The 21,723-nt window shown below is 52.7% G+C and overlaps 10 protein-coding genes across 10 annotated transcripts; 5 read left to right on the top strand and 5 right to left on the bottom strand.

The window, feature by feature from the left end:
• Window positions 1-529: 529 nt before the first annotated feature.
• On the top strand, window positions 530-2,660 carry P153DRAFT_352752 (uncharacterized protein; the record flags this gene model as incomplete). Its single annotated transcript, XM_033666397.1, has 2 exons — window positions 530-1,107; window positions 1,160-2,660. The coding sequence occupies 2 exons, from the start codon at window positions 530-532 to the stop codon at window positions 2,658-2,660; spliced, it is 2,079 nt and encodes a 692-aa protein (XP_033529205.1).
• Window positions 2,661-4,214: 1,554 nt separating this feature from the next.
• P153DRAFT_362546 (Ctr-domain-containing protein) lies at window positions 4,215-5,830 on the top strand. The gene is made up of 3 exons (XM_033667161.1): window positions 4,215-4,728; window positions 4,815-4,845; window positions 4,996-5,830. The coding sequence occupies exons 1-3, from the start codon at window positions 4,540-4,542 to the stop codon at window positions 5,472-5,474; spliced, it is 699 nt and encodes a 232-aa protein (XP_033529204.1). The 5' UTR covers window positions 4,215-4,539; the 3' UTR covers window positions 5,475-5,830.
• P153DRAFT_392130 (uncharacterized protein) lies at window positions 5,431-6,581 on the bottom strand. Its single transcript, XM_033671125.1, has 3 exons — window positions 6,193-6,581; window positions 5,991-6,138; window positions 5,431-5,937 (listed from the first exon to the last, which is right to left on the bottom strand). The coding sequence occupies exons 1-3, from the start codon at window positions 6,258-6,260 to the stop codon at window positions 5,929-5,931; spliced, it is 225 nt and encodes a 74-aa protein (XP_033529203.1). The 5' UTR covers window positions 6,261-6,581; the 3' UTR covers window positions 5,431-5,928.
• A 293-nt stretch (window positions 6,582-6,874) lies between these two features.
• Window positions 6,875-7,639, bottom strand: P153DRAFT_329552 (thioredoxin-like protein). Its single transcript, XM_033665394.1, has 2 exons — window positions 7,554-7,639; window positions 6,875-7,500 (listed from the first exon to the last, which is right to left on the bottom strand). The coding sequence occupies exons 1-2, from the start codon at window positions 7,594-7,596 to the stop codon at window positions 6,884-6,886; spliced, it is 660 nt and encodes a 219-aa protein (XP_033529202.1). The 5' UTR covers window positions 7,597-7,639; the 3' UTR covers window positions 6,875-6,883.
• Window positions 7,640-8,668: 1,029 nt separating this feature from the next.
• On the top strand, window positions 8,669-10,002 carry P153DRAFT_380628 (uncharacterized protein; the record flags this gene model as incomplete). The annotated part of the gene is made up of 2 exons (XM_033669943.1): window positions 8,669-8,882; window positions 8,939-10,002. The coding sequence occupies 2 exons, from the start codon at window positions 8,669-8,671 to the stop codon at window positions 10,000-10,002; spliced, it is 1,278 nt and encodes a 425-aa protein (XP_033529201.1).
• Window positions 10,003-10,286: 284 nt separating this feature from the next.
• On the bottom strand, window positions 10,287-11,007 carry P153DRAFT_372098 (ribosomal protein S18; the record flags this gene model as incomplete). The annotated part of the gene is made up of 3 exons (XM_033669367.1): window positions 10,287-10,478; window positions 10,530-10,852; window positions 10,920-11,007. 3 exons carry the CDS (start codon window positions 11,005-11,007, stop codon window positions 10,287-10,289), a joined length of 603 nt encoding a protein of 200 aa, XP_033529200.1.
• Window positions 11,008-11,146: 139 nt separating this feature from the next.
• P153DRAFT_362544 (uncharacterized protein) lies at window positions 11,147-13,986 on the top strand. The gene is made up of 2 exons (XM_033667160.1): window positions 11,147-13,555; window positions 13,616-13,986. The coding sequence occupies exons 1-2, from the start codon at window positions 11,304-11,306 to the stop codon at window positions 13,788-13,790; spliced, it is 2,427 nt and encodes an 808-aa protein (XP_033529199.1). The 5' UTR covers window positions 11,147-11,303; the 3' UTR covers window positions 13,791-13,986.
• Window positions 13,987-14,255: 269 nt separating this feature from the next.
• P153DRAFT_352748 (uncharacterized protein) lies at window positions 14,256-15,041 on the top strand (the record flags this gene model as incomplete). Its single annotated transcript, XM_033666396.1, has 1 exon — window positions 14,256-15,041. One exon carries the CDS (start codon window positions 14,256-14,258, stop codon window positions 15,039-15,041), a length of 786 nt encoding a protein of 261 aa, XP_033529198.1.
• A 238-nt stretch (window positions 15,042-15,279) lies between these two features.
• Window positions 15,280-18,396, bottom strand: P153DRAFT_362543 (uncharacterized protein). The gene is made up of 4 exons (XM_033667159.1): window positions 17,469-18,396; window positions 16,767-17,401; window positions 16,590-16,711; window positions 15,280-16,535 (listed from the first exon to the last, which is right to left on the bottom strand). The coding sequence occupies exons 1-4, from the start codon at window positions 18,046-18,048 to the stop codon at window positions 15,500-15,502; spliced, it is 2,373 nt and encodes a 790-aa protein (XP_033529197.1). The 5' UTR covers window positions 18,049-18,396; the 3' UTR covers window positions 15,280-15,499.
• Window positions 18,397-19,896: 1,500 nt separating this feature from the next.
• On the bottom strand, window positions 19,897-21,446 carry P153DRAFT_279422 (Di-copper centre-containing protein; the record flags this gene model as incomplete). The annotated part of the gene is made up of 5 exons (XM_033663017.1): window positions 19,897-20,060; window positions 20,111-20,232; window positions 20,287-20,882; window positions 20,932-21,059; window positions 21,119-21,446. Coding segments are annotated over 5 exons (1,338 nt in total), but the record flags the coding sequence as incomplete, so codon positions are not given.
• Window positions 21,447-21,723: the final 277 nt, after the last annotated feature.

Below are 21,723 nucleotides of genomic sequence, written 5' to 3'. Positions count from 1 at the left end.
CTGTGGCCGGCTGAGTCGACACATCGAGACCGCTCAGTACCAAAGTTGTGCCCGAAATCACTTTGCTCCCAATAGACTGTCACCACGCCTGCGACTGCCAAGATGACGATTCGTCGTACAGGATGAGAATTCCCCCACTCTCAGGAGCGAAATGTCCAAGTCATCTGCACTGCCGTCTAGAACGCTACACCCCAAGCCAACCAAATAGCGGTGCGGGTCAAAGCGACATGGAGGATTGGCACGTTGGTTGGTGTGGTCCTGGCGTTTGTGGCTGGTCATGCATTCATCCGCAGTCAGCTGGATTGCACTACGCTTGATCAAGAATACCTTGTAGGGCTGATACACAACAACGAGTCGGGATTCCTTTCATATATGACTTGTCTACCACCCAGTCTATCATTCCACATCTACTTTGCTCACTGAGACAAGCGTTTCCGCTCTCCGCATCGCATCCTCTATCGTTTCGTTCTTCTATTTTCTGACCCTTGCAAATTAATCAATACCCTTTACTTGTTGTTCATCTTTCATAATGCCTCCTCTTAACAAGGGCGTCGCCACCTACCACTGCATCCAGGGGATGTACTGGAGGAACACCGCTGGCGAACTTCTAGCCCTCGAGGGTAACAACTCCAAGCCACTGCCAGAAGTATGGTCGCAATTGAGTGAAGTCATTCGCTCTGCTGCTGAAGGGTCATGGAGTCGACTCCAGCTCCCCTCTGGGAAGGAGATCAAGACTCTCCAAATCATTGCCGATATCCCGAATCTTTCAAACATCCGCAACAACTTCCCCCCATCATATCAGAAAGAGGACCTTTTCACAACAACCGCCGAGATTATGCACGACAATGGCCTCATACTTGGTATGCTGACATCGAGACCAAAGTCTCTTGCCACCAATGGATTTAGTATTTGGTCTGAGCGCTTCATCCTTCTGGAGACTGAGTTCCAGCCCTTTGCCACCATTTCAGATGCCAGCACTCCCTGGGCGATTAAGGAACGCGACATTTGCAACACAATCGCCGAGATCTTCGAGCGTAAGCTGAAGAATCTTTCCAAAGATGATCAGTGGGAAGTTTGCGGACGTCAGAGTTTTTTGAACCGTGTTTAGTAAGTGAACCAACTTCCATAACTTTGTGGTCCAAAACTAATTCCAGTTCAGCGGCTACGTGGAGAAGAACCTACCCATCCAACTCGCCCTACCTGCCTTCCCTTGCAAGTCGCCCAACCCCAATAAAGTTGGCGGTATTATGCCAGATCTTGCCGAACATATCGCTATGGACGTACTCCATGACTTCGTCAAGGAAGTGAACGCGGTATACGAGCCCGGTGCGACGATGTGGGTCATCAACGACGGCCACGTCTTCTCAGACTGCATTGGAGTCGACGATGAGATGATTGATACATACGACGCCTGCATGGCCGCGATCTACGCACAGCGGTTTCCCGAGGATATTGGCCCTGTTCCTTCCATCAAATTCAAGGGACTCAAGAACATCTTCGCAGCGGACCACGATGGCTTCCAAGGCTTGTCGAAGATGCTCTCTGGCTCACACAAGATGCCACACCCTGTCAAGACCCAACTCACTGGCGATGCCGAACTGTGCAGAAAGCTCATGCTTGGTATCGGTGGTCCCGACCGTGCTTACATCCGCTCACTCATCGAGCAACAAGAGCCTGACGCTCTGCAGCTCTACCGCGGTCAGACGCGATTCATGTTGGAGGATCTTGCAGATATCCCGTCAGTCAAGTCCCTCAGCGGCAAGCAGAAGAAGAAGACAGCGGCTCTCGTCGCAGAAGAGATGATGTCCCGCAACCAGGCATACTCCAACTTGACGGAACTTCTCCTTCCCAACTACGTCCGCCTCTCCATCCACGCCCACAACAACAAGGGTCCCAAGTTCGCTATCCGTCTCTTGCCCAAACACATGGTGAGGGCGATCGATGATCTTGAGAACCGTTTCGAGCCCGTTCCTGCATACGAATTCCAAATCCCGACCCCATGGCACAACTGCTGCATCAAGGTTGAGGGTGATGATCTCATCTACCTTGCTCGCTCGCAGGTTGCTAAGAAGGCTTTGGCAGGCTCAGACTTCGTGGGCTCCTGGGTCGACGGTGCTGATGGATCCTACTACAGCTTGAAGCGAACCTCGGGTCCTGCAACCACACAGGCTCCGATCGACCTCCCCAAACTCGCCATTCCCAAGCTCACGCGTGTTGGCACCCAGAAGGTCACTGTCATGGATGACAAGAAGCGCTCGATCGTCCTCGTCACTCCGATTATGGAGGAGATGCAGTCGCCTGTCATCATCTGCTCACCTATGGTCGGAAAGAAGAATCCAATCGTAGTCAATGCTGGCCAGGACGGCCAGAGGCCGATCGTCATTTCAGGATCCAAGAAGAACTTCAACATGGTCCGCTCCCCTACTCTCGGCCTCCAGCGAACAAAGACTTCCGTTGCCGTTATGGGAGAGAAGCAAAGCCCTACCGTTACTGTTTCGCCACTCAAGCGCCAGGACACACATTTCGTTCAAGCTTCGGAGAAGAACAAGCTGCGCTTCCTTGTCCCCATGGCTACTTTCTTGCGATCAATGCGAAGCTCGCAAAACGCGCCAGAGCCTGCCTCTCCCCAACTCGCCTCTCCCTTAGAAGTCAAGGCTTGATTTTCCTTTATATCTGCTTTGTTACTGTTTGCGACTACCCTGTAAATTCATTGGAGTACTACTCAAAACATGCCGTTTGGCATTAGGGATTCTACTTTGCATGTTGGCGTTGCGGAACGAGAAACTGTTGGATGCTCTTTTGGCAAAGGTGAGAGGAAACATGAATTATCGAGATGTGTTAATCGTAAAATTACTTTCTCCATTTGATGTGCCCTCAATGTCCAAGTGAGACGGTGAATGATGCAGGCACTTTGTACTTCGCCTCCTCCATCGCTTGACTGTCCTTCTGGCGTTCAACGTGCAGAAATGCGCGCAATTCTACGCATTCGATAAGGTTCATCAACCATCGTACTCATGGCCAAGATCGACTCCACTTGATCGTCGTCTAACAGTATAGGCGAGGACAACCGGACGCAAGGGGAGCCAGAGCTTCACAGTTCACTTTCATGACTAGAAGGTAGTGTTGTATATGCAAGTGCTTTCTCGAGCTCAATTTTGTTGAGTTTTCTACAACAATTCTACTCACAGCTCCCATGTCTGTCGCAGCTGCTCTTGCTGCCAGACCTGGCGCCTTGCATGAAGAAAAGGCAACTACAAATAAGACATCCTGGCTGAGGACGATTGCGACGAATCCCAACACGACTTGGATACCATCCGCATGATGGGTGGAGGATAACTCGAGATCTCCGCCCATATGAAGTTCGTCAGGCGTAATCGCTCGTCTTGATCTCAAGCTGCATTGGGTGGAGAAAACTTACAGCCCTCAGAATGCGACCTGGATCTCGATCTTGATGGAGCGCCAGAGGATCACGGGTGCAAGTTTCGATCCATGCGCTGGAAATGGAAGAGTGACTGTTTGAAGTCTTCCTTGAAATGTATCGGTAGCATACAATATCACTTACCAGTATAGCCTATGTAGAAAAGATCAAGACACTGTGCATCATGACACGGAAAAGTACTTATGTTTGCTCGCATTGTAGCACCATTTGTTTGTTCTGACTATCTAAATTTGCTCATGTGGTTACCCACACGATCCCGAATTCACTAAACACAACGTGTTCGAGAGCTCTTTGAGACACTCCGGGGACCTACAGCGTCGGTTCAAGATTCCAACCAAGCCTTGTAGCAGCCCCCACAGCACATGCACATACGAACCCTTGGTACGCCCCGATAGTTCGTTTGCTCGGACGCCTTACTATGTCGACCACGTTTCTGCTTGCAATCTAAACCTATCAATATCACGTTGGCTCAATCTATCTAGCATACCCGGCGCAAGCCGCGATATTTGCCGAAAAACTTCATGTTTCAACGAGATTTCAATTCTTGACGAACTCGTGTAGAACATACCCTCCCTACATAACACTCATAACAAAAAGAAAATATTGATAGCAAGAGACGTCTCGACAGCCTGCCTATTGTGGCGTGGAATGCGCGCAAAAGCGCTCTTTGAGTGGGCCAACTAGCTCACCTAGGGAAAGCGCTCAGCAGACCGCAAGCTATACATATCTTCCAAGACATTGGAGTTTCGTGCATGTGCATGTTGTAGCGCGAGGTTGTGCTCGTGGCTCGCATGCGGTGATTGTGTAAGGGTGAGACTGCGGTATGGCGAGAGTATATGAATGGCCAAAGGATCAGGAACCCCCCGCTTTGGTTCCTTGGTTGAGCGAGTTTGCGCGCCTATTGACGAGTCGTTGTTGCCCCGGCTCATTGGGAAAAGCAGGAATGTAGGGATTATGCGTCTTTTGTCGTCCTTGAAAGCGTCTTTGACCTGCTCTTTTCTTCCCGCTATAAACGTCGTCTCTGCCTACCTTGTTGTTTCGTCTTTCACAACATATCAACCTCTCGTTCACCCAGTCGGAAACTAGCGATGGATCACAACATGGCGATGAGTTCCATGAGCTCTATGAGCATGGCAATGAGCTCCATGAGCATGGCAGTGTATGGTATGGCCACGACTGCCACGGGAGTGTCTATGCCGAGCAGTACAGGCATGTCCATGGCAACATCAACTGCGACGAGCAGTGGGATGGGTGGAATGAGCATGGGCGGCAGTGGTTGCAAGATTAGCGTAAGTACCTCCTCTCTTTGCGCAGCCTGCAACTATCAGCCTCCTACGCGGCAGCAGTGTGAACAATCAGACTGACAGCATGGCAGATGTTATGGAACTGGAACACTGTTGATGCATGTAAGTTACATCATTTTGCATAGAAACGTGCACCGTCAACCTGAAGCCGGCATAGTGTTCTCAGTATCCTCTGCGCTGCCAGCTTGGTTGCTGCAAACGCGCTGAAGACTTGCAGTTCAGTCAGTGTCGTGTAATTGCTAACACAACTAGGCTTCATCGCTCGCTCATGGCGCATCACTTCCAAGGGTATGTTCGCCGGCTCCTGCGTCGGTGTGGTCCTCCTCGTAATCCTCCTCGAGTTGCTTCGCCGCGCTGGCAAGGAATACGACCGCTTCATCGTCGCACAACACGCCAAGTCGCTCGCTGCGAATGTTCCTACTTCCTCGAGTTCGTCTGATACTGGTACTTCGAAGATACCCACAACCTCTACTGCTGCTTGTACGCCCACAACCGCCCAAACGTTTCGCCCTAGTGTATTGCAGCAGGCAATACGTGCGCTCTTGCACACATGCCAGTTTGCAGTCGCCTACTTCGTCATGCTACTCGCCATGTACTACAACGGATACTTTATCATTTGTATCTTCATCGGCGCATATCTTGGCTTCTTCATCTTCGGCTGGGAGGGCTTCAATGTGAGCAAGGGTGGGAAGGATCGGATGCAGGCGGACACAACTGTGTGCTGTGGTTGAGATGAAGTACAGGATTAGGATCCTTGACTGGTTATGAGTCACTAATAGGCAATGGCCAAGTACACGCTGTCCAGGCTGAATGTTCCTGCAAGCTATGTCTGGTTATACTTAAAGGATATATGAAGTTGCTGCAGTTTAGGGGGAACGATAACTCCACCCCTTTACGATTAGCACAGACATGTTCATGGAAGGAAAAAGCCAATTTACAAGAGTGCTATCGATTTGATCGATTACAGATGGTATCATGTGTTGACTAACGCCTCTCATCCCAAAGCTCCATCCCATCGTTCGCCCCGTGGTTGTCATTAGCCAGTAACTCCGCCCAGATATCTCATCTCCCCACAAAAACTACAATGCCGTTGATCGCTTGCATCACACTAGCTCCCGGCTCCTCGGAATGATGAACACCAGCCGCTTGCGTCATCTCAAACCTCCACAACGTGTGGCGAACCGTTTACTTGTGCTAGAAAACAGTCAGCATCATGCAGAAGATGGTGGATCTATAGGGCGACATACAGGGCACGAATCGCAAGAGCAGTCTTTGCCGCAAGTGCAGTCGTCGCCACAGCTGCAGGTTCCCGCTTCCTTGGGGCAGCCGCAGTCGGTGGTGGTCTTTGCTGGGGCGCAAGTGCAGGAAGAGGAGCACTTCTTCTCAGAGGTGCAGCTTGATGGAGTTAGCTTGATATCGTCAGGAAATTATGATATTGTCATGACTTACTCGCACTTCGAGCCGCAGGTGCAAGACGCCGCTTCCACCTTGGGAGCACAGCCGCAGTCAGAGGTCATGTTGATTGTTGGTTGTTGGGTTGGTGTTTGAGAGAGGTGTTGGTGTCGAAAGGTGTCAATAGTTGTTGGATCGAGTTATGTTTTGGTGATGGAGTAATAGAGTGGATGAGGCCAGGTTCTTATATGTCTGTCTGCGCGACTTGTGCGACGTTCACCGCACGAATCTTTCCACATGCGGCGGGGGCGAACGACCAGATACCCGGCCTCCTATTGGACAGTGTGGGGTTGCGTTCATTGTGCGGTGCTAATCATGGCTTAGTTTACTTTTTGCGAGACTTGTGCGGCGGTTTAACGTTTTCTAGCTTACTACACGCCTTCTAGTTGGGGAAAAGTGGGGTGCGACTTTTGTGCGGAAGTGGCTAAGACGAAAAGCGTTGGCCGATCCTTCCAGTCTCGTGGTTGCCCTGCGTCATCACCCCGCCGTGCGATACTCTGCATGGCATCAATCTAGCGATGACTATCTGGTCGCTAACGAAGTAGACTAAGATAATTAAGTTTTTCATTATCTAACGTGCATTCTGGTTACAGGTCAGGTGTTCTTGATTGGATAGGAAGATAAGATGACAGCAGGTGGTCAAAAGATTTATATTGTCATATTCAAGATCAACAATCGCCGACTTCTCTCAAAGACTCCCCTCAGCCTTCTTCAGTCTCTCAAACAGCTGCACAAAAGCTGCTGGTTCTTGCGCTCCACCGACCTCAAACTTCCTGTTGATAGTGAAATTAGGCACTCCGCTTACGCCCTGCTCCCTCGCCTCCTGGACTTCCTTGTCAACCCCAGACCCTCCTTTCCCATCATCCAGCCACTCCACAACCTCCGTCTTTTCAAGCCCGGCTCCCACGCCCGCAGCAACCAGCACATCTCGGCTAGTTATATCTTTTTCGTTCTCAAAGTACGCCGCGAACAGTTCTTCAATAACACGCGTCTGCATCTGTGGGCCCTTTGTCTTACCCAGCTGCACCAGCCGATGCGAGTCCCGCGTGTTCCCTGTGTTGCCGCCGTATTTGAAGTTGATGCCTTCGGCTCTGCCGATCTCTGAAAGTCGCACTTGCATCATTGCTGTGCGTTCCTTGCCGAACTTGGATTCGTACATGGCTTGCTTGTCGGCGCTTTTTCCTGCGTCTGGATTCAAGTAGAAAGGGAACCAAGTTGTGGAGAAGGTGTCGCTGGAGTCTGGGTGCTTCTCCTTGTAGGCCGCGATACCCTTCTCGAGGCGCTTTTTGCCGACATAACACCACGCTGTAGGAGGGTCAGAACTACCTCTGATGTTTAGGGTTTGCACGAAGACTTACGGCAAACTGTGTCGCTGACGATTTTGATGTCGAAGTTGGTCATTTTGCGGAGGCTAGCTTTGAACGCCACGATGAAGATAAGTTTGATGTTTATTTGGTGCTTTGTTTGCGATTCGCCCGAATGCAGATTTTCTTATGTATAGCAAGGCTGCTGACAAATGAAGTCGAGTTGTGTTTGTGGAGCACCTCGGGATCTTCGAGGCTGTTCCTTAGTCGATGACTGCTTATCTCAAAACCTACGACATGTCTTCGGCGATACTCTGAACCAGCTATTGAACGACATTTTTGCCATCAGAGGCACCCATACGTTTCTCGAAGGGCTGCAACCTCCTGATTCACGAGAAAGAACGGCATGTCTACTTTACAACTACGAACTTGCCCTCTCAGTCCCGGGCATACTGCGGTCGACTTATGTGCTTTGGAGAACGAGGGCTCTGATGGGTGTTCAAAGGTCTTTAGTTAACGGATAAGTTCTAAGCAAGCCGGAACATGGCTCATGACCGCCACGTTGGGTTGACAAGTCAATCCGAGGAACCGCCGACCGGTGAAGAGAAACAAGATGCAATTGACAAGTTTCCACGTCAACATGAAGAGTAGACTATCTCAGGGCTCGGGTACGCATAGAAAGAAGGGGCACCTGGTCACAGACGTCTTGGTATGGGACGCCTGACAGCCTGTGATAGGTCAGGTTCAAGCCTCTTTTCTCAGCTTCTCTCTTTCTCAGACACTCGTCGAATAGTTTCTTCCTCCACGTTCATGATTGTCTGAATCATACGAGGCTCGGCTGGAAAGACGGATGTGTGTTTCAGGGTGCCCATGTGCAACCGAAGCTTTTCCATGTTGGGAACAGCACCTGCAGGAATGGCGAGCATCACGTTTACGGCTGAAAGCCATGGCGGTTACTGGATGGCACTGCTCTTTCTGTACTCCCAAGGCTGGCATTGAGTTCAGCTCCTGCGCGCAGTGGCAGAGGGTAATTTCTCAAATACCCGATAGCTCGTATACTTTCGTTCACTCTCTCCCCATCACAGTTCTTTCTGTTGTTCTCTCCATTATATGAGATTGTTTCTCTAGTTGGGCTACTCTGTTGGGTGTCCGTCCAAAGTCTTTGCAATATGAAGTACTCTGCTTTACTCTTCAGCCTGGTCGCTGTGGTACCGGCGGCTCATGGCATCGCGTTTGGAGAATCAACCCCTACGGCGAAGAGTCCTCAGCGTGCTCTCGATGAGATGAGTCCCAAGCCCACCAAAGGGCCTTCAGTCGTCGAGTTGAGAAAGCGGCAGAGCGATGTTGGTCCCGAGACATGTGGTTGGGTTGATGGTGACAATGGTACGTACAAACAAAGTTACCAGACAGTACGATATGAAGTGGTTAACACAGCGCAGCATCAGGAGTCACTTGCAACGTCGGGCGAACATGCATGTTCTACACCTCTGCATCTGTTGGCATGGCAGGCTGCTGCGACGGCTCGGAAACGCAAGATTGTGACTGGAAAAACTCATGTATCGACTACGTTGACTATTTGGCTGGAGACTGTGGTGATGATTGCCTGACCAACAGCTTCGTTCGGAAATGCACTCGTATTGCGTCGCCGTACTGCGTTACTTGGACCTATCCCTCCAACGGTGTCTTGGACTATGGGTGCCAGGACATCTCATCGGGCCTGGTTTACACGATGCTTCAGAGCGCTAGCAATAGCTCAGGTGACAGCACGACGAGCGTCAACCTACCTACTCTCAGTGGAAACGCAGTTACGGGTTTCGATCAGACGACCACATCAGCTGCGGTTACCGGTTTCGCTGAAACGACTGCAACAACCGCAACAACCGCAACGGACGGGACAACGTATTCACCCATCACTCCCGTCGACAGCGGAAGCAGTGTGCGCACCAAGGCAAAGAAGACAATTGCCATCGGTCTCATCGTTGGCGTCGCAACCACAGCGGTCGTCATAATCTTCGTCGTCATAGTAGGCATCGTCTTCTGTATGAAGAAAAAGAAGAAGCAGCGTCTCATCGCCGCAAATGCCCAGCTCGTTGCTGCCAACCCTCCGCAATCCCAGTTCCCTCCCCCTCAGCAACAGATGGCACATCCACAGATGCCAATACACACGCAAACGCAGATGCAACAACCTTCCTTTAACGCCTCTCTGTCCCCGCAAAGCCCACAATCGGCAGTTAGTGGCTATTTTCCACCGTCGGAGCAGAAGTTCATCGCACAGCCTCAAGTCTACGAATATGCGCACACTCCCATCTCGAATCCACCGACGCCCGCACCGGCGTATGTGCAGCCGCAATATGGTGTTCCTCCGATGCCAAATCCAGTAGTGCCTCATGCGGCGGGGGGCTATCAGAGACCGGTTGAAGGAGCGCATGAGGTTGACGCAATCAGTGTGCCGCATGCGCCGGTGGGAGGTGGGCCAGTGTATGAGCTTGGGCAGGGGCGATGAGACACCTTTGATTATTCTGATGACGGGATGTTACTACTTGAGCAGGTTGGGTAGGCGGCATGGCGTTTTTTGGTAGGAAGTGCTCTTATGTAGACTCGAGTCTGGCGCGCAGGGAGCGTCTAGTAATTATGTTTTCAAGAGTAGGTGCGCATGGGAATTGACACGGTAGAACCGAGATCTGTTCGATTCGAAAGTTTGTCAGACCCACAACACCGTATGCTTAGAGGGCCATAGTGGCTGGCTCGAGATGAACTTCATATCATACAATTCCTACTCTTGCACTTCTACAGGAACCTCGCTGGCGAGCTCTTCTTCAACACCAGTGGATGTCTGTGCACACTGGGCATCAAGCCCAAGCCAATGGCTCGCCGTATAGCCTTTGCAATCTTCCTCTGATTCTTCGGTCTTAGCCCCGTGTCCTTGGAATGCTTTATCCGCCCCATCTCCGTCATGTACTCGGACATCATGGTGTAGTTCTATCCTCGTCAGCGCCAGGATTCTCTGCTCACCACCAGTAATCCACTTACCTTATACTCGTTCACGGGATTGATGCCCAGGACGTCAAAGGCATCGCTCTGCGGCTTCTTGCGCCCGCTCTTCCACCTCTTCATCTCGGCGCCCGACAGATCCGAGGGCGCGTACACATCTCCGGGCTGCCACTTGCGGAAAATCTGGCGCTGGAACTGGCTCCGGCGCTCTGACTCGACCATCTCGCGGGTTTGCGTGGGGCGGTCCAGGCCAGCTTCTCGGGCGAGACGCGTCGCGAGGGAGGAACCGGGGAGCCTTGACTGGGTGGAAGAGGGGCCACGGGCGGCGGTGCTGTCGCCGAGGATGGAGAGGAGGGCGTCATCTGGAGAGGGTCAGGACGGACTCTGGGAAGTTGCGCGAGGGGAGGGGAGGTGGGTGAGCGGGCGTACCTTGCTTCTGGGGGCCCGAGGAGAAGCATCGCAGACAATTCCTGGCGATGGAGACGGGCGCCCGGAAGGAGAAGCGTGTCAGGGACATGTTGGGCGTCATCGTGCTGCTGTCGCCGTCCTGGCCGTCCTTTTCGACATGGAGATGCTGCACCTCGAAATGCTAGCGGGGCTTGGCGTCATGATTTCACTCCCACTATGGCAAGAGCTCTCCCCCTCACGCTTCGCCGCCGCACTTCTGACGCGCTTTCGTCTCGTTTTCTGCGTGTGCCGTAGCTTCTTCATCGCCGGCTGCCCCATGGACAATCCCCGTGTCCGCCATATTCATTCCTGCGCGCGCCAATCGCACTTTACCTCCATCTAAGCTCCGCCGCCGCCGCCGCCGCAATGTCGTCACACCTCACCCGCGTCGTCTTCCGCAGCATCATCGCCAACGAACCCCTCCTCTACCGGGGATGTCGACTCCGAGCCCGACCGTCCACCATACCCCACCATGGCATGCGCGCACTGCCCCAAGTCCAGCAGCGGCGGACCTTTCTCAAGAACCTGGCCATCTTCAAGCAACAGCGCAAACTCAAGCCCATGGAGATGCCGCCCGGCTTGGACAAGCTGTCCGACTTAGCCCATGCCCAAGGCACTGCTGTGCGACCACCACCTGCGAAGGACATCGCTGCGGCAATCAAGGCCTTCTTTGCGCAGAGGAAGGGGACTTTCGAACAGTTTCACATCCTGTTAGCCGACACGGCCTTCAAACACCTCATGGATAACCCGCAGGAGAGCGGGGAGCCTTGGTTCACTGAGAAGGAGCTTCTAAGTGACATCTTCCGCCGCGGCCTTCTCAAAGCAAAGCAGCCCGACTCGGATGTACAGAACCACATCGACTTCGGTCTGTCCGTACTAGCAGAGGTTACCAGAATCAGGGGGTTGGAAAAGGGAGAACAGGAAAAGACGTCAGTTGAGCTGGAGAAAGTACAACTGCTGTCGCGGTACGGTGCTGCCACAAAAGCGCGGGATATCGCCGTCGAAGGACACAAGTTCGACGCCAATGCAACCGTCGCTCAAAAAGCCTTTTCGAAAAATATTTGGAAGACCATGCTCCTTGGTATAGCGCGTGAGGGCAATGTGGAGGAGATGTTGAAGACCGTTGAGTTGCTGCAAGAATGTTTTGTACCCCTGGTGCCGTCCATGCGGAGAACGCTCGTGAACTTTTTCGCAGAACACAATGACTTGGAACGAGCAAAGCACTGGTACTCGCAACCGGTTTACAGAAAAGAAGGCAGTGAAGACTCCGACTCTCACGATGGTGCTCATATTGCCCTGCTGAAAGCATGCGCATTGAGTGGCGACCTGACTTTTGGTCACCAAGTTGTGGCTTCGTTGCTCAAGGGCGCCATGCCGAACAAGGAAGCCTGGGACGCTATCTTCCTCTGGTCTACTGCTATTGGCAAGGGTGTCGACGAGGTGGACCGCATGATGACTGTTATGATTCGACGTAATGACGAGGCGCGGCAAAAAGATCCCTCCTTGCCCCCCATGGAACCTGATATTGAGACCATCAATGCTCTGGTCGAGTTTTCCATGTCGAGGCAGGACCCTTACTCGGCTGAGCGCTACATAGTACTCGGAGAGAAGCGAGGCATTGAGCCTAACGAGAAAACGTTTACCATGCAGATGCAATACCGTCTCTCAGTGAAAGATATCGATGGGGCAAGAGCTGCGTACTACAACTTGCAAGGCAACTTTGCTGGATCTGAAGAGAGTGTGGCGGTCATCAACCGACTCGTCCAAGCTCTGTGCCAGTCAAAACAACACCACTTCGACGACATAATGGCTATCGTGGATGACCTGCACGAGCGAAAGGCCCACTTCGAACCAGAAACTGTCGGGGTACTGTGTGTCCTTCATCTCCGTCGAAACGAGGTAGTGGATGCTCAGGATTTACTCCAAGTACACGCCCATCAGTACTCTCCGCCACAGCGCAGTATAATTCGAAAAGCTCTCCAAGCGTTTTTGATGGACGGCGAGACCAGCACAGCAGATGCTTGGGACACTTACCAGATTCTGCGCAACGTATTCAGCGAAACCACGCGCGACGACCGCATTCCCATTATGAACGAGTTCTTCGCACGAGAGCGCTCTGATATGGCTTGCCATGTCTTCTTCCACATGCGCAACCACGTTGGCAGACTCCAGGTTGCCAACCGAGACGTTTATGTTGCTGCTTTCACTGGCTTTGCGCGTTGCGCAGATGCGGAATCCCTTGAGCTTGCACACAACCAACTCAAATTAGACTTGAACGTTGACATGGATACGCGACTGCGCAACTCGCTGATGCTTGCCTATGGTGCGACTGGAAACAACAAGAAAGCGCTACAATTTTGGAGGGAGATTTGCGAGAGCAAGGAGGGTCCTTCGTATAATAGTATCAGCATCGCGTTTCGCTCCTGTGAGGGTATGCCATGGGGAGATGAGCACGCCAAGTCGATATGGGCGCGTCTGAAAGAGCAGGATGTGGAGATTGACAAGAACATATGGACGGCATACATGTCTGCGATATCTAGAAACCATCTCCACGACGAGGCGCAGGCGCTTGTGGAAACTGTGGAAGACGAGTATGGTTTCACGCCTGATCTCGCCATGTAAGTTTATTTCTCTCGCAACTCTTGAGAGTTTGGGTGGCTTTGCTGACGGAGATGTAGTCTGGGCAGCTGGTTCAATACGACGACCAATATCGAAAGACAGGGACAGGTCGAGGAGTGGATCAAGCAACGGTACCCTGACGTGTGGAAGGAGATGGACGCCCTGGGGCATTGGGTCACGATGGATGGGTTTGGGTACCGGCAGTACAACATCAATCGCAATTTAGATCCGTAAAAGAGGCGTATGGCATGTAAAAGAAAGAATCGCAAGAGTTGACAACAAACGAAGAATGTTGTTGCAAGTCACTTCGTTCAAAGTCATTACCTGTAGTCGAGACTAATCGTTGCTACGCTCTGCTGGCCCATACTATCGGGCCTGCTTCACCTCCCCTCACTCGTCTTCGTTTGTTCATCTCTCACTTGGGTTTCACCCCGATTGTCACCGCTCTTTGCCTTGAACTGGATGGGGTATATATAAAAGGTTTACTGCCCCAGTTCTCGTCTTTCTTCTCCACCACACTGTTCTGCTCCTCTAGACTTCAACTTGCGGTCGCTATAACACCGATAACTACTCACTTACTATCCAGTTACCGACTGCTAATCGCTTACCTCCCTCACAACACAACACGATCGACTCAAGGTACATTCCCTACCAATTCCGCCACACTACTCAAAATAACCGCTAACTCCACCAGTCACAATGCTACTCTCCCTCCTCCTCAGCCTCCTCGGCCTCACCAGCCTAGCTCTCTGCATCCCCGCACTCCCCTCCCTCCCTCCCTCTTCCGCCGTCGCCATCCCTTACAACCTCCCCAACATCAACACCAACACGAACACCGCCCCCACCTCACAGCAACCCGGCTGGACCCAGCTCTGCACCGGCAACTCCCACGACGGCGTCTGCCTCTCCGTGCACTCGCTCGACAACACCTGCACCACGATCGCCGCACCCGTCAAGTTCAACGTCTGGAGCATCACGCAGCACAAAGGCGTGTTTTGCACGTACCACGAGAAAGACGACTGCAGTGACAAACACCGCTATACGCTTGATTCGTACAGCATAGACAAGAGCAGTCAGTTAACCGACGCCCACATCGCGACGAAGATCGGGGCCGTGAGGTGCCACGAGAGCAAAGGCTTAACCGCAACTAAGGAGGAATCCAAGCGCACCACCGCCCTCTCCCCCAACATCCTCGCCAGCCCAGGCCGCCTAGTCCTCTGCCCAGACGCCGACTTCCGCGGGGAGTGCGTCGAGATCAACGCGCTGAACATCTGCGTGCAGCTGCGCGGCGCCATCTGGAAGCACGTCTACTCGATGATCCAGTCCCCCGGCGCGGTGTGCTACTTTGTGGCTGACGATGGGTGCAATATTACTATGCCGGTGCTGATTGTGGATTCGAAGAAGAGTCAGGGGGAGGTGAATACGGAGTTGAAGATGGATCGGGCGGAGCGGATTACCGGGGTTATGTGTGGGGGGAGGGCGTGAGTGGGAGGGGTGGGTGTCTGACTTCTTCGGATATTTGAGGTTGGTTGGGTGGGTGGGATTATGGGGATGTGGTTGGGGTCTTTCTATGGTACCCCTTAGCTTACCCCGAGAGGTATTAGCATGCTAGTATGGATTTGATGCTGGAGATTAGATGGACTATCCTACGACCAATATAACCTCACAACTGCTTAACATCTCAACATTCACCTTACACTCACAAATCCTAGTCTGATTGATGACCAAGTATCATTATCATTACTACAATTCATGTCTTCAACCTTTACATACCCCAAATAATGCATATAACCCCACTCACACGCAATGCAAAACAGCGCACCAAAGCGCAAAGCCAACCAAGCCAGAAATAAAAGGGGGGGAATCATAATACCAGCCGCTCCGCAAAGCCTCCCAAAGAAAACCCACAAGAACCCACCAATCATTCTACTTAATGCCCCTCGTTAATCCCGATTTATGACTCTCAAACTCCTCCTCGGATTAAGCAGCACACCCCTCGTGCCCCAGAAGCTCGGCTCTTGCCCATCAAGCAAGTCCTCGGTGATACTCCCAGCACTATTCCTTCTCCCGAGGTAGCCCGCCGCGCCTCCATACCCCGTCCCGTTCTCTGCGCTCCCCCGCCCGACGTCGAAGCTCTCGGCCGCCGCTCCACCTCCACGGCTCCCGCTCAACGTCCCCTGCGGACGCTCCGAACTCGTCTTGGCCTGCGAGGAAGTGGACGTGGCGGATTTCTCCTGGTTGGCGCGCGTCGTCATGACTGCGGCGTGGTCCTTCCAGATCTGGACTTGTTTGCGGTAAATGTATGCGCAGAAAGCAAAGTAGCCTGCGATGATGGCGAATACGCCTGCGAGAACGCCGGCGATGATGGCGGCGATGTTAGTACCTGACCCTTTTTGGGAAACTTGACCGCTGTCGACGATTTGAGTAATGGTAGCGCCGTTTGCTCCTGTCACGGTGTATGTCTGCGGCTTGCCTGTTTTGAGAGGGCCGCCCGTGGGTGTCTGGACGGGCGCCGTGAGAGTCGCTCCGCCTGTTGCGCCGCCGCCGATGACGCTTTGGACAGGGTTTGGAACTGCGTAGCCGTATGAGCCTTCAACACCAGCTGCAGGACCGTAGCCTCGCTGGTTTGCCTGCTGAGCTAGTGGATTGCCGACGCTGTTGCTACCGCTGTAGGACTGTAGAGCTTTGTCTCCTGTAAGGGCAGTGAATTGGTTGGCCCAGGAGAGACTGGTCATGTTGAAAACGTAGATGCCAGGATATTCGCAACCTATTTCTGTTCCGATATAGCCGCCGACAACAACCATTTGGCCGTCCCAGACATGGCATGCATGGCCAGCGCGTGCATACGGAGTCTGGCCCTGTTGATCGACTTTGATCCAGGTAAAGGAGGGGACGGAGAGGATCCACATGTCATCTTTTTGGGTCTGGACTGTCTGAAGGTCCTGGCCGCCGAACATATAAATGTTATATGACGAGCCGCTGGAGGAGGTGGGATTAGTACAGAAAGAAACAAGGTAAGAAGGCGAGACTCACTCTGCAGCGGCTGCGACTACAGTGCAAGGGTTGACGCGGTACTCTGGCAAGCTGCCAGATGTACTCTGCTTGTACCAAGTCGAATTGGCAATATCGTAGACGTCGATAACGTTCATTTGCGTCTAGGTTCAAACGTTAGTTTCTGTTGTTTTGTTCTCTTGCAAAAGGAGAACTTACGAAAGTATCATTATCGCCACCGGTGAGTCCGATCAACAGACCCTCGTCGCCGAAACCTGGGACGTAGACAAGAGCGCCATCAGCTCGCTCAGGAAAGGATCCAGTGTTCTGAAGACCGCCCTCGGTGATGTTCCTGAACACGCCATCGTCACCAGCTGTCTTGTTTTCCTTTAGCGAGTCGACGGCATTGTTCTGATGTCCAGGGAATGTGAATTCCAGCAAGCTCTTCAAGTAAATCCTATCGATCTGGTTGCTCCAACCCTCAGTGGTAAGATCGTCAAGATGACCGCCAAAATACCATCCTCTGCCCAATGCAGCGACTCCGAATCCTGCTCCCTCCGCAGCCCGTTGCACGCTTTGTCCGTCGCCTTCGGAATAATCACCAGCTGAGGTTTTGGGGTCGTCATGCTCGATCCAATTTTTGCTGACAATGTTGTATTCCCATATTGAGTTCGGCCCAGGGGCGACCCTGGGTGAGTCAGAATACTGGCCACCGTAGAGCCACAGTGAATCGTGCGAAGCCCAGAGCTGGCCAAGCGACACGGCAGGAGGACCGCTTGGCTTGGGGAGGCCGGTTAGGGAGGGATTGGAGATTTGCCATGAGTTTGTGAGATCGAGGGTGAGGAGGTCGTTCGCTATGCAGGCGTTAGTATTGGGTTGGTTTGGCAGCTGAGTGAGTGCATTGAGCAATTGACGACTTACTCCATGTGTTGCTAGTCTGCTTCGCATCCGTGTCGGTGCGGAATCCGTACATGTATAGGGTGCCATTGACGATGGTGCTTTGTCCGCTCCATCGCTTGCAAACCTCGACAGTCGCGTCATCCCGTTTGACCAGCATGGATCCTTGTGCGCGTGCTTCGATGAAGGCCTCTGGAATAATGCTGCCCCTTGCTCCAATTCGCGTCATGGGGTTGAATTGGAATATCGGCAGCATCAACGCCACCACCAGCGCAAACAGACCTAACCGGTAGAGTTTCGAATTCGACATGAAGGGCTGGCTTTGGCGCAATGTGGGTGTTGCTGTCAAGTCGCGATGCTCGTCTTCGTCCACGACCGACTCCCAATCGTCATCGTCATTTTGCTCCTTTTGCTCTCCGAAAATATCGTTGCGGCTGCGGAACCTGACCGTCCTGGCTGGGCGGAGCTGGCTTAACGCTATCGAAACTGGCGCTGGGCTGCGTTCGTCTCGCATCGTGTCCGCGTCGACGAGTCCGACTTCTGTGAAGATGCTCCTTCGACGGACGTTTGCATCGGCTGCGGGTTGCGGTCGTACTTGCTCCATGGCGTGTTTCCCTTTGCGGTCGCGTGCGTTGTCCAAGGGGGGACAGGCTAGTGGTATTGTCGGTGTAAGCGGCGTCGAGGTCGAGGCACGAACACAGTCAACAGTCCACGGGCTCAACTGACATCGGACACAGGCGAGAGGCGAGGCCAGGCGGGAGGGATATGGCAAGGCGAGATGGCGATCAAACGACACAACAGTGGAGCTCAATCAAAGCCTCTCCCAGGGTTGAGATGAAATGCGTGCGAGGAACAAGCCTGGCAACGCAGAGCACAGCGGTGATTAGACAGCCATGAACAAGCTGCTCCGTCCTCACGCTCGGGTGCACGCTATCCGGACGCGCTCGCCATGCCGTTTGGACAGGTGGGAGAGGGCGCACGTCATGAGGCGGCCGCTAACAGTAATGATCGGACGTCTACCGTCCATGACTGGGGTCGTGTTGGCTGCTCTATTGGCCGGCCCAGTGCGAATTAAGCGTGACATGTGCCAAGACGGGCTGATCAGGGAAGGCTTGACTGCCGCATGCCAGCATCTGCCTTTGTTTTGCAACGCTGTGCCTGTCCCTGAATTTCACAAACAGTCGCTCTGCCGTTCCGCGGAGGCACTGCACACATTCAGGTTTCGTGCCAACTGCTTGTTTTGGCGTCTTCCAGCCGTTGTTGGGTTTTTGGGCCTTGTCCCCCCTCGCCCAGGCAATCGACACACCACCAGAGATTCTAGCGCTGCACCTGACATGTCGTACGCACGCACTTACAGGATCCGCTGTAATGGGACATTCGATAGTCTAGTCCATCGTATCTGGCCCTTTGTGCACCCCTGAAGTTCTAAAAATTGCGCCTTTGATCATCAACGTCAAATAACGGTCAGTAGCTTGCGGGATGGAGACGCGGCTGTGATCGGTGGGTGGCGGGAAACCGCGGTTTTGGGACGCTCGCCTCAACTACACGAGGGCTCACTACAGTACTGAGGAAAGGCCAAACACTCACTCCCACATGATGCTTTATATTCTTGACTATCATTTGCAGGTCCACACTGTCTGCGTATGCTCCTCGTTACCGTCATCCTCCTCTCACTTCTCAATACCCCCCCTCGTGACATACATCAAATGCTTGAACCCGTCTTGGACCTCCGGAAACGTATCCTTCGTCGGCGACTTGATCCTTGCATACGAGACCTCGATCTCAAAGCCCTCCGCAACCTTCGCATCAACAACATGATCATCAGCCTGTCGACAGGTTAGTATTGATACAAGGGCCCAACGCGAGAGTGCACAAATGCACGAAACAGGACAAGACACTAGGTACTCACCAGCGAAACCCTCCACCCCAGGTTCTCCGCCAAATACTCCCTCACAGCCCTATCATGCATGCCCTCCAACATGCCCTTCCCCACACGTTCCTCAAGCGCCCTGCTCAACGCAACAACCCCGTTTTCTTCTGCTCCGTCGGCCGCCATCTCCACGCCCTTCGCCTGGAAGCCAGTGAAGCCCACGAAGCCGGGATCGCGCATCCAGCTCGCCGTGTCGGTGTCTGGGGCGCTCTTGTACACTTCGCGTGCAGCGTCGAGGAAGATGTAGACTTTATATGCTGCGCCAGGGTTCCGGGTGCGGATGTTGGCAAAGTAGTGGTATTGGAAGATGTCCAATTCAGGTTGACAGTGAGGAGTGGAGCAGACTGCGGCTGGGGATTGAGGTTCGATGGTAGCCGATGGCTGTTCCTCGATGATGGTTGAGGATTGAGGTTCAAGTGTACTTGTAGGCAAGGCTGGATACTCCGGCGTGCTTGGGGAGCCCGTCGGACAATTTATGGGCACAGGCTGGATGATAGGATCTCCGCCTCTGAACGAGAACTGCGACGTCGCATTCTCCCCGTAGAGGGCGTTGACTCGACGGATGAGCGTGACGTCTTCTGACAGGCCGATGAGTTCAGGATAAGTGTAGCCAAAGACAGTATGATCGCGGACGGTCGCCGAGGTCCAAAAGTCTCCTGCACTGTTGCAGCGAAAAGGGTGTAAAGCTATTGCTGTAAGTGACCATGACGATAAAGAAGTGGAACTAGGAACATACGAGTATTCTCGTCTGCCCAAGAATTCTTAGGCGTCGTAAACGTAGCCTTGGGATTCGTGTGGTTGGTGACATAGCTCTCCGGGTTCAGAGCTTGCCAGATGGCAAACATGCGGTCAGTGTTTCTGGTCCTCGCATCAGTAAACCACATACAGCGACCAACGACAAGTTTCACTTACGCGTGCAAAAGCCAAAATACTGGGTCGAACGCCGAGTAGGCGATCTGTGTCAAATGCCCATTACTTCCTACACTATGGTGAATCGAGTCGTGGACCGACTCGAGACTGTCCACCACCACGCCACTGAGCTCGCTATTCACCGCGTTGTTGCTGAAATTGTGATACTCCTTCTGCATAGACAACATATAGTACGTTCGTTGCCGAAGATTAACCTGGTTCGCGTCTAACTCATACGCGACCTTGCCGTCCTGGCTCTCCGCGTCTGCGTTTCTGTTGGACGGGAAGCGCTTTGTGGTATTCCAGCGTGTGAATCTCGAATCAGAACCCTTGAAAGCGTCGATAGGCAAGGGGTGGAATGCATATGAGAACAGCGGATTTGGTATATCAGTCTTGACTGATGTGTTCCCGTCGGGTAGTTCGACCGTCATGGTACGCATTTGCACACATGCTGGATACGATCCTTCGCCTTCTGGAGGTACAGCTGCTGCATCCCAGTATGGCATTCTGAATGTTTCAAGCGCAACGTTCATGCGATCTTTGAGCTCACCGTCAGGAAATCCCAAGACAACTTCTCGAGCGTTGACGTATAGAAGCTCCTGCTATTTGTGAGTGCGGGACAGATATTTGAGAATCGACCAACTTTACCTCCATCAAGGCAAGATACGGCCTATGCCATGTTGGGAATATGTTGCTACTGTGCGCGCAATAGCCGTCTTTCCCTTCTGGATGTTTCTCCACACCATCCCACGACACAAAAGGTCGGCCATGTATACCTAAAGCTGGTAAGCACGAATACGACAATGCCACTGTAGGTTTCGGATGCCGATTGTACCAGAGATCTGGAAGTAGGAAAGCTTTTCGTCTTGACTTATGCTTTGGAATCGTTGCAAACCCAGCAGGTAGACGTTGAATTGGTCTGGATTTCGTTCCAGCTCGCGGACCTCGAGTCGAGGGAACTTTGTATCAATTCCGAGCCGAGGGACGCCAGAGACGACGTGAATGGTGTCGTTTGCTTGACGCCTTGTAGGAGCTGCGGCGCCTTTTGTGACACGACGTTCCTGCCCGCCAATGGTGGGATTCGAATTAGAACGGGAGAAAAGTAGACTGATAAATAGAACAAAAAGAAGTCTGGATACCCCAACGAGTTTGCTTCTCGCCATGCGTAGTGCTTTTGTGGAATAAGCATTAAATGGAAGCCGACAGTCAAACCAAACTCTCGGCGAAGTTATGACACGTCCTTGAAGTAGGTGATAAAGAAACAGTAGCAATGTACTGATGATATCGACATGTACCAGTGCCACAAGGACAGTCGATAGCAACGTGATATACGTATCACCAGCAGCCGTCAATATCTTGGAGGCCAGTCCTCGAAACAGGCTGATGTTGCGCTCACGTTGCACCGGACCAGGGCATCCCGGAGTATGAGTTCACAAATAG

The sequence above is a fragment of the Dothidotthia symphoricarpi genome, assembly GCF_010015815.1.
Source record: "Dothidotthia symphoricarpi CBS 119687 unplaced genomic scaffold P153scaffold_1, whole genome shotgun sequence".
Taxonomy (NCBI): Eukaryota; Fungi; Ascomycota; class Dothideomycetes; order Pleosporales; family Dothidotthiaceae; genus Dothidotthia; species Dothidotthia symphoricarpi.
This window is presented reverse-complemented; position numbering and strand designations above follow the sequence as displayed.

What these genes read in the sequence shown, in the direction of transcription:
- P153DRAFT_362546 (XM_033667161.1), top strand. Translation starts at nt 4,540, where the DNA reads ATGGCGATGAGTTCCATGAGCTCTATGAGCATGGCAATGAGCTCCATG. An exon ending in GCAGTGGTTGCAAGATTAGC is followed by an intron (nt 4,729 to 4,814) that starts GTAAGTACCTCC and finishes ACAGCATGGCAG; the next exon opens with ATGTTATGGAACTGGAACAC. An exon ending in CTGGAACACTGTTGATGCAT is followed by an intron (nt 4,846 to 4,995) that starts GTAAGTTACATC and finishes TAACACAACTAG; the next exon opens with GCTTCATCGCTCGCTCATGG.
- P153DRAFT_392130 (XM_033671125.1), bottom strand. Translation starts at nt 6,260, where the DNA reads ATGACCTCTGACTGCGGCTGTGCTCCCAAGGTGGAAGCGGCGTCTTGC. An exon ending in ACCTGCGGCTCGAAGTGCGA is followed by an intron (nt 6,139 to 6,192) that starts GTAAGTCATGAC and finishes AACTCCATCAAG; the next exon opens with CTGCACCTCTGAGAAGAAGT.
- P153DRAFT_329552 (XM_033665394.1), bottom strand. Translation starts at nt 7,596, where the DNA reads ATGACCAACTTCGACATCAAAATCGTCAGCGACACAGTTTGCC. An exon ending in CGTCAGCGACACAGTTTGCC is followed by an intron (nt 7,501 to 7,553) that starts GTAAGTCTTCGT and finishes ACCCTCCTACAG; the next exon opens with CGTGGTGTTATGTCGGCAAA.
- P153DRAFT_362544 (XM_033667160.1), top strand. Translation starts at nt 11,304, where the DNA reads ATGTCGTCACACCTCACCCGCGTCGTCTTCCGCAGCATCATCGCCAAC. An exon ending in TTCACGCCTGATCTCGCCAT is followed by an intron (nt 13,556 to 13,615) that starts GTAAGTTTATTT and finishes ACGGAGATGTAG; the next exon opens with TCTGGGCAGCTGGTTCAATA.
- P153DRAFT_362543 (XM_033667159.1), bottom strand. Translation starts at nt 18,048, where the DNA reads ATGGAGCAAGTACGACCGCAACCCGCAGCCGATGCAAACGTCCGTCGA. An exon ending in GCAGACTAGCAACACATGGA is followed by an intron (nt 17,402 to 17,468) that starts GTAAGTCGTCAA and finishes ACGCCTGCATAG; the next exon opens with CGAACGACCTCCTCACCCTC. An exon ending in GTGGCGATAATGATACTTTC is followed by an intron (nt 16,712 to 16,766) that starts GTAAGTTCTCCT and finishes GTTTGAACCTAG; the next exon opens with ACGCAAATGAACGTTATCGA.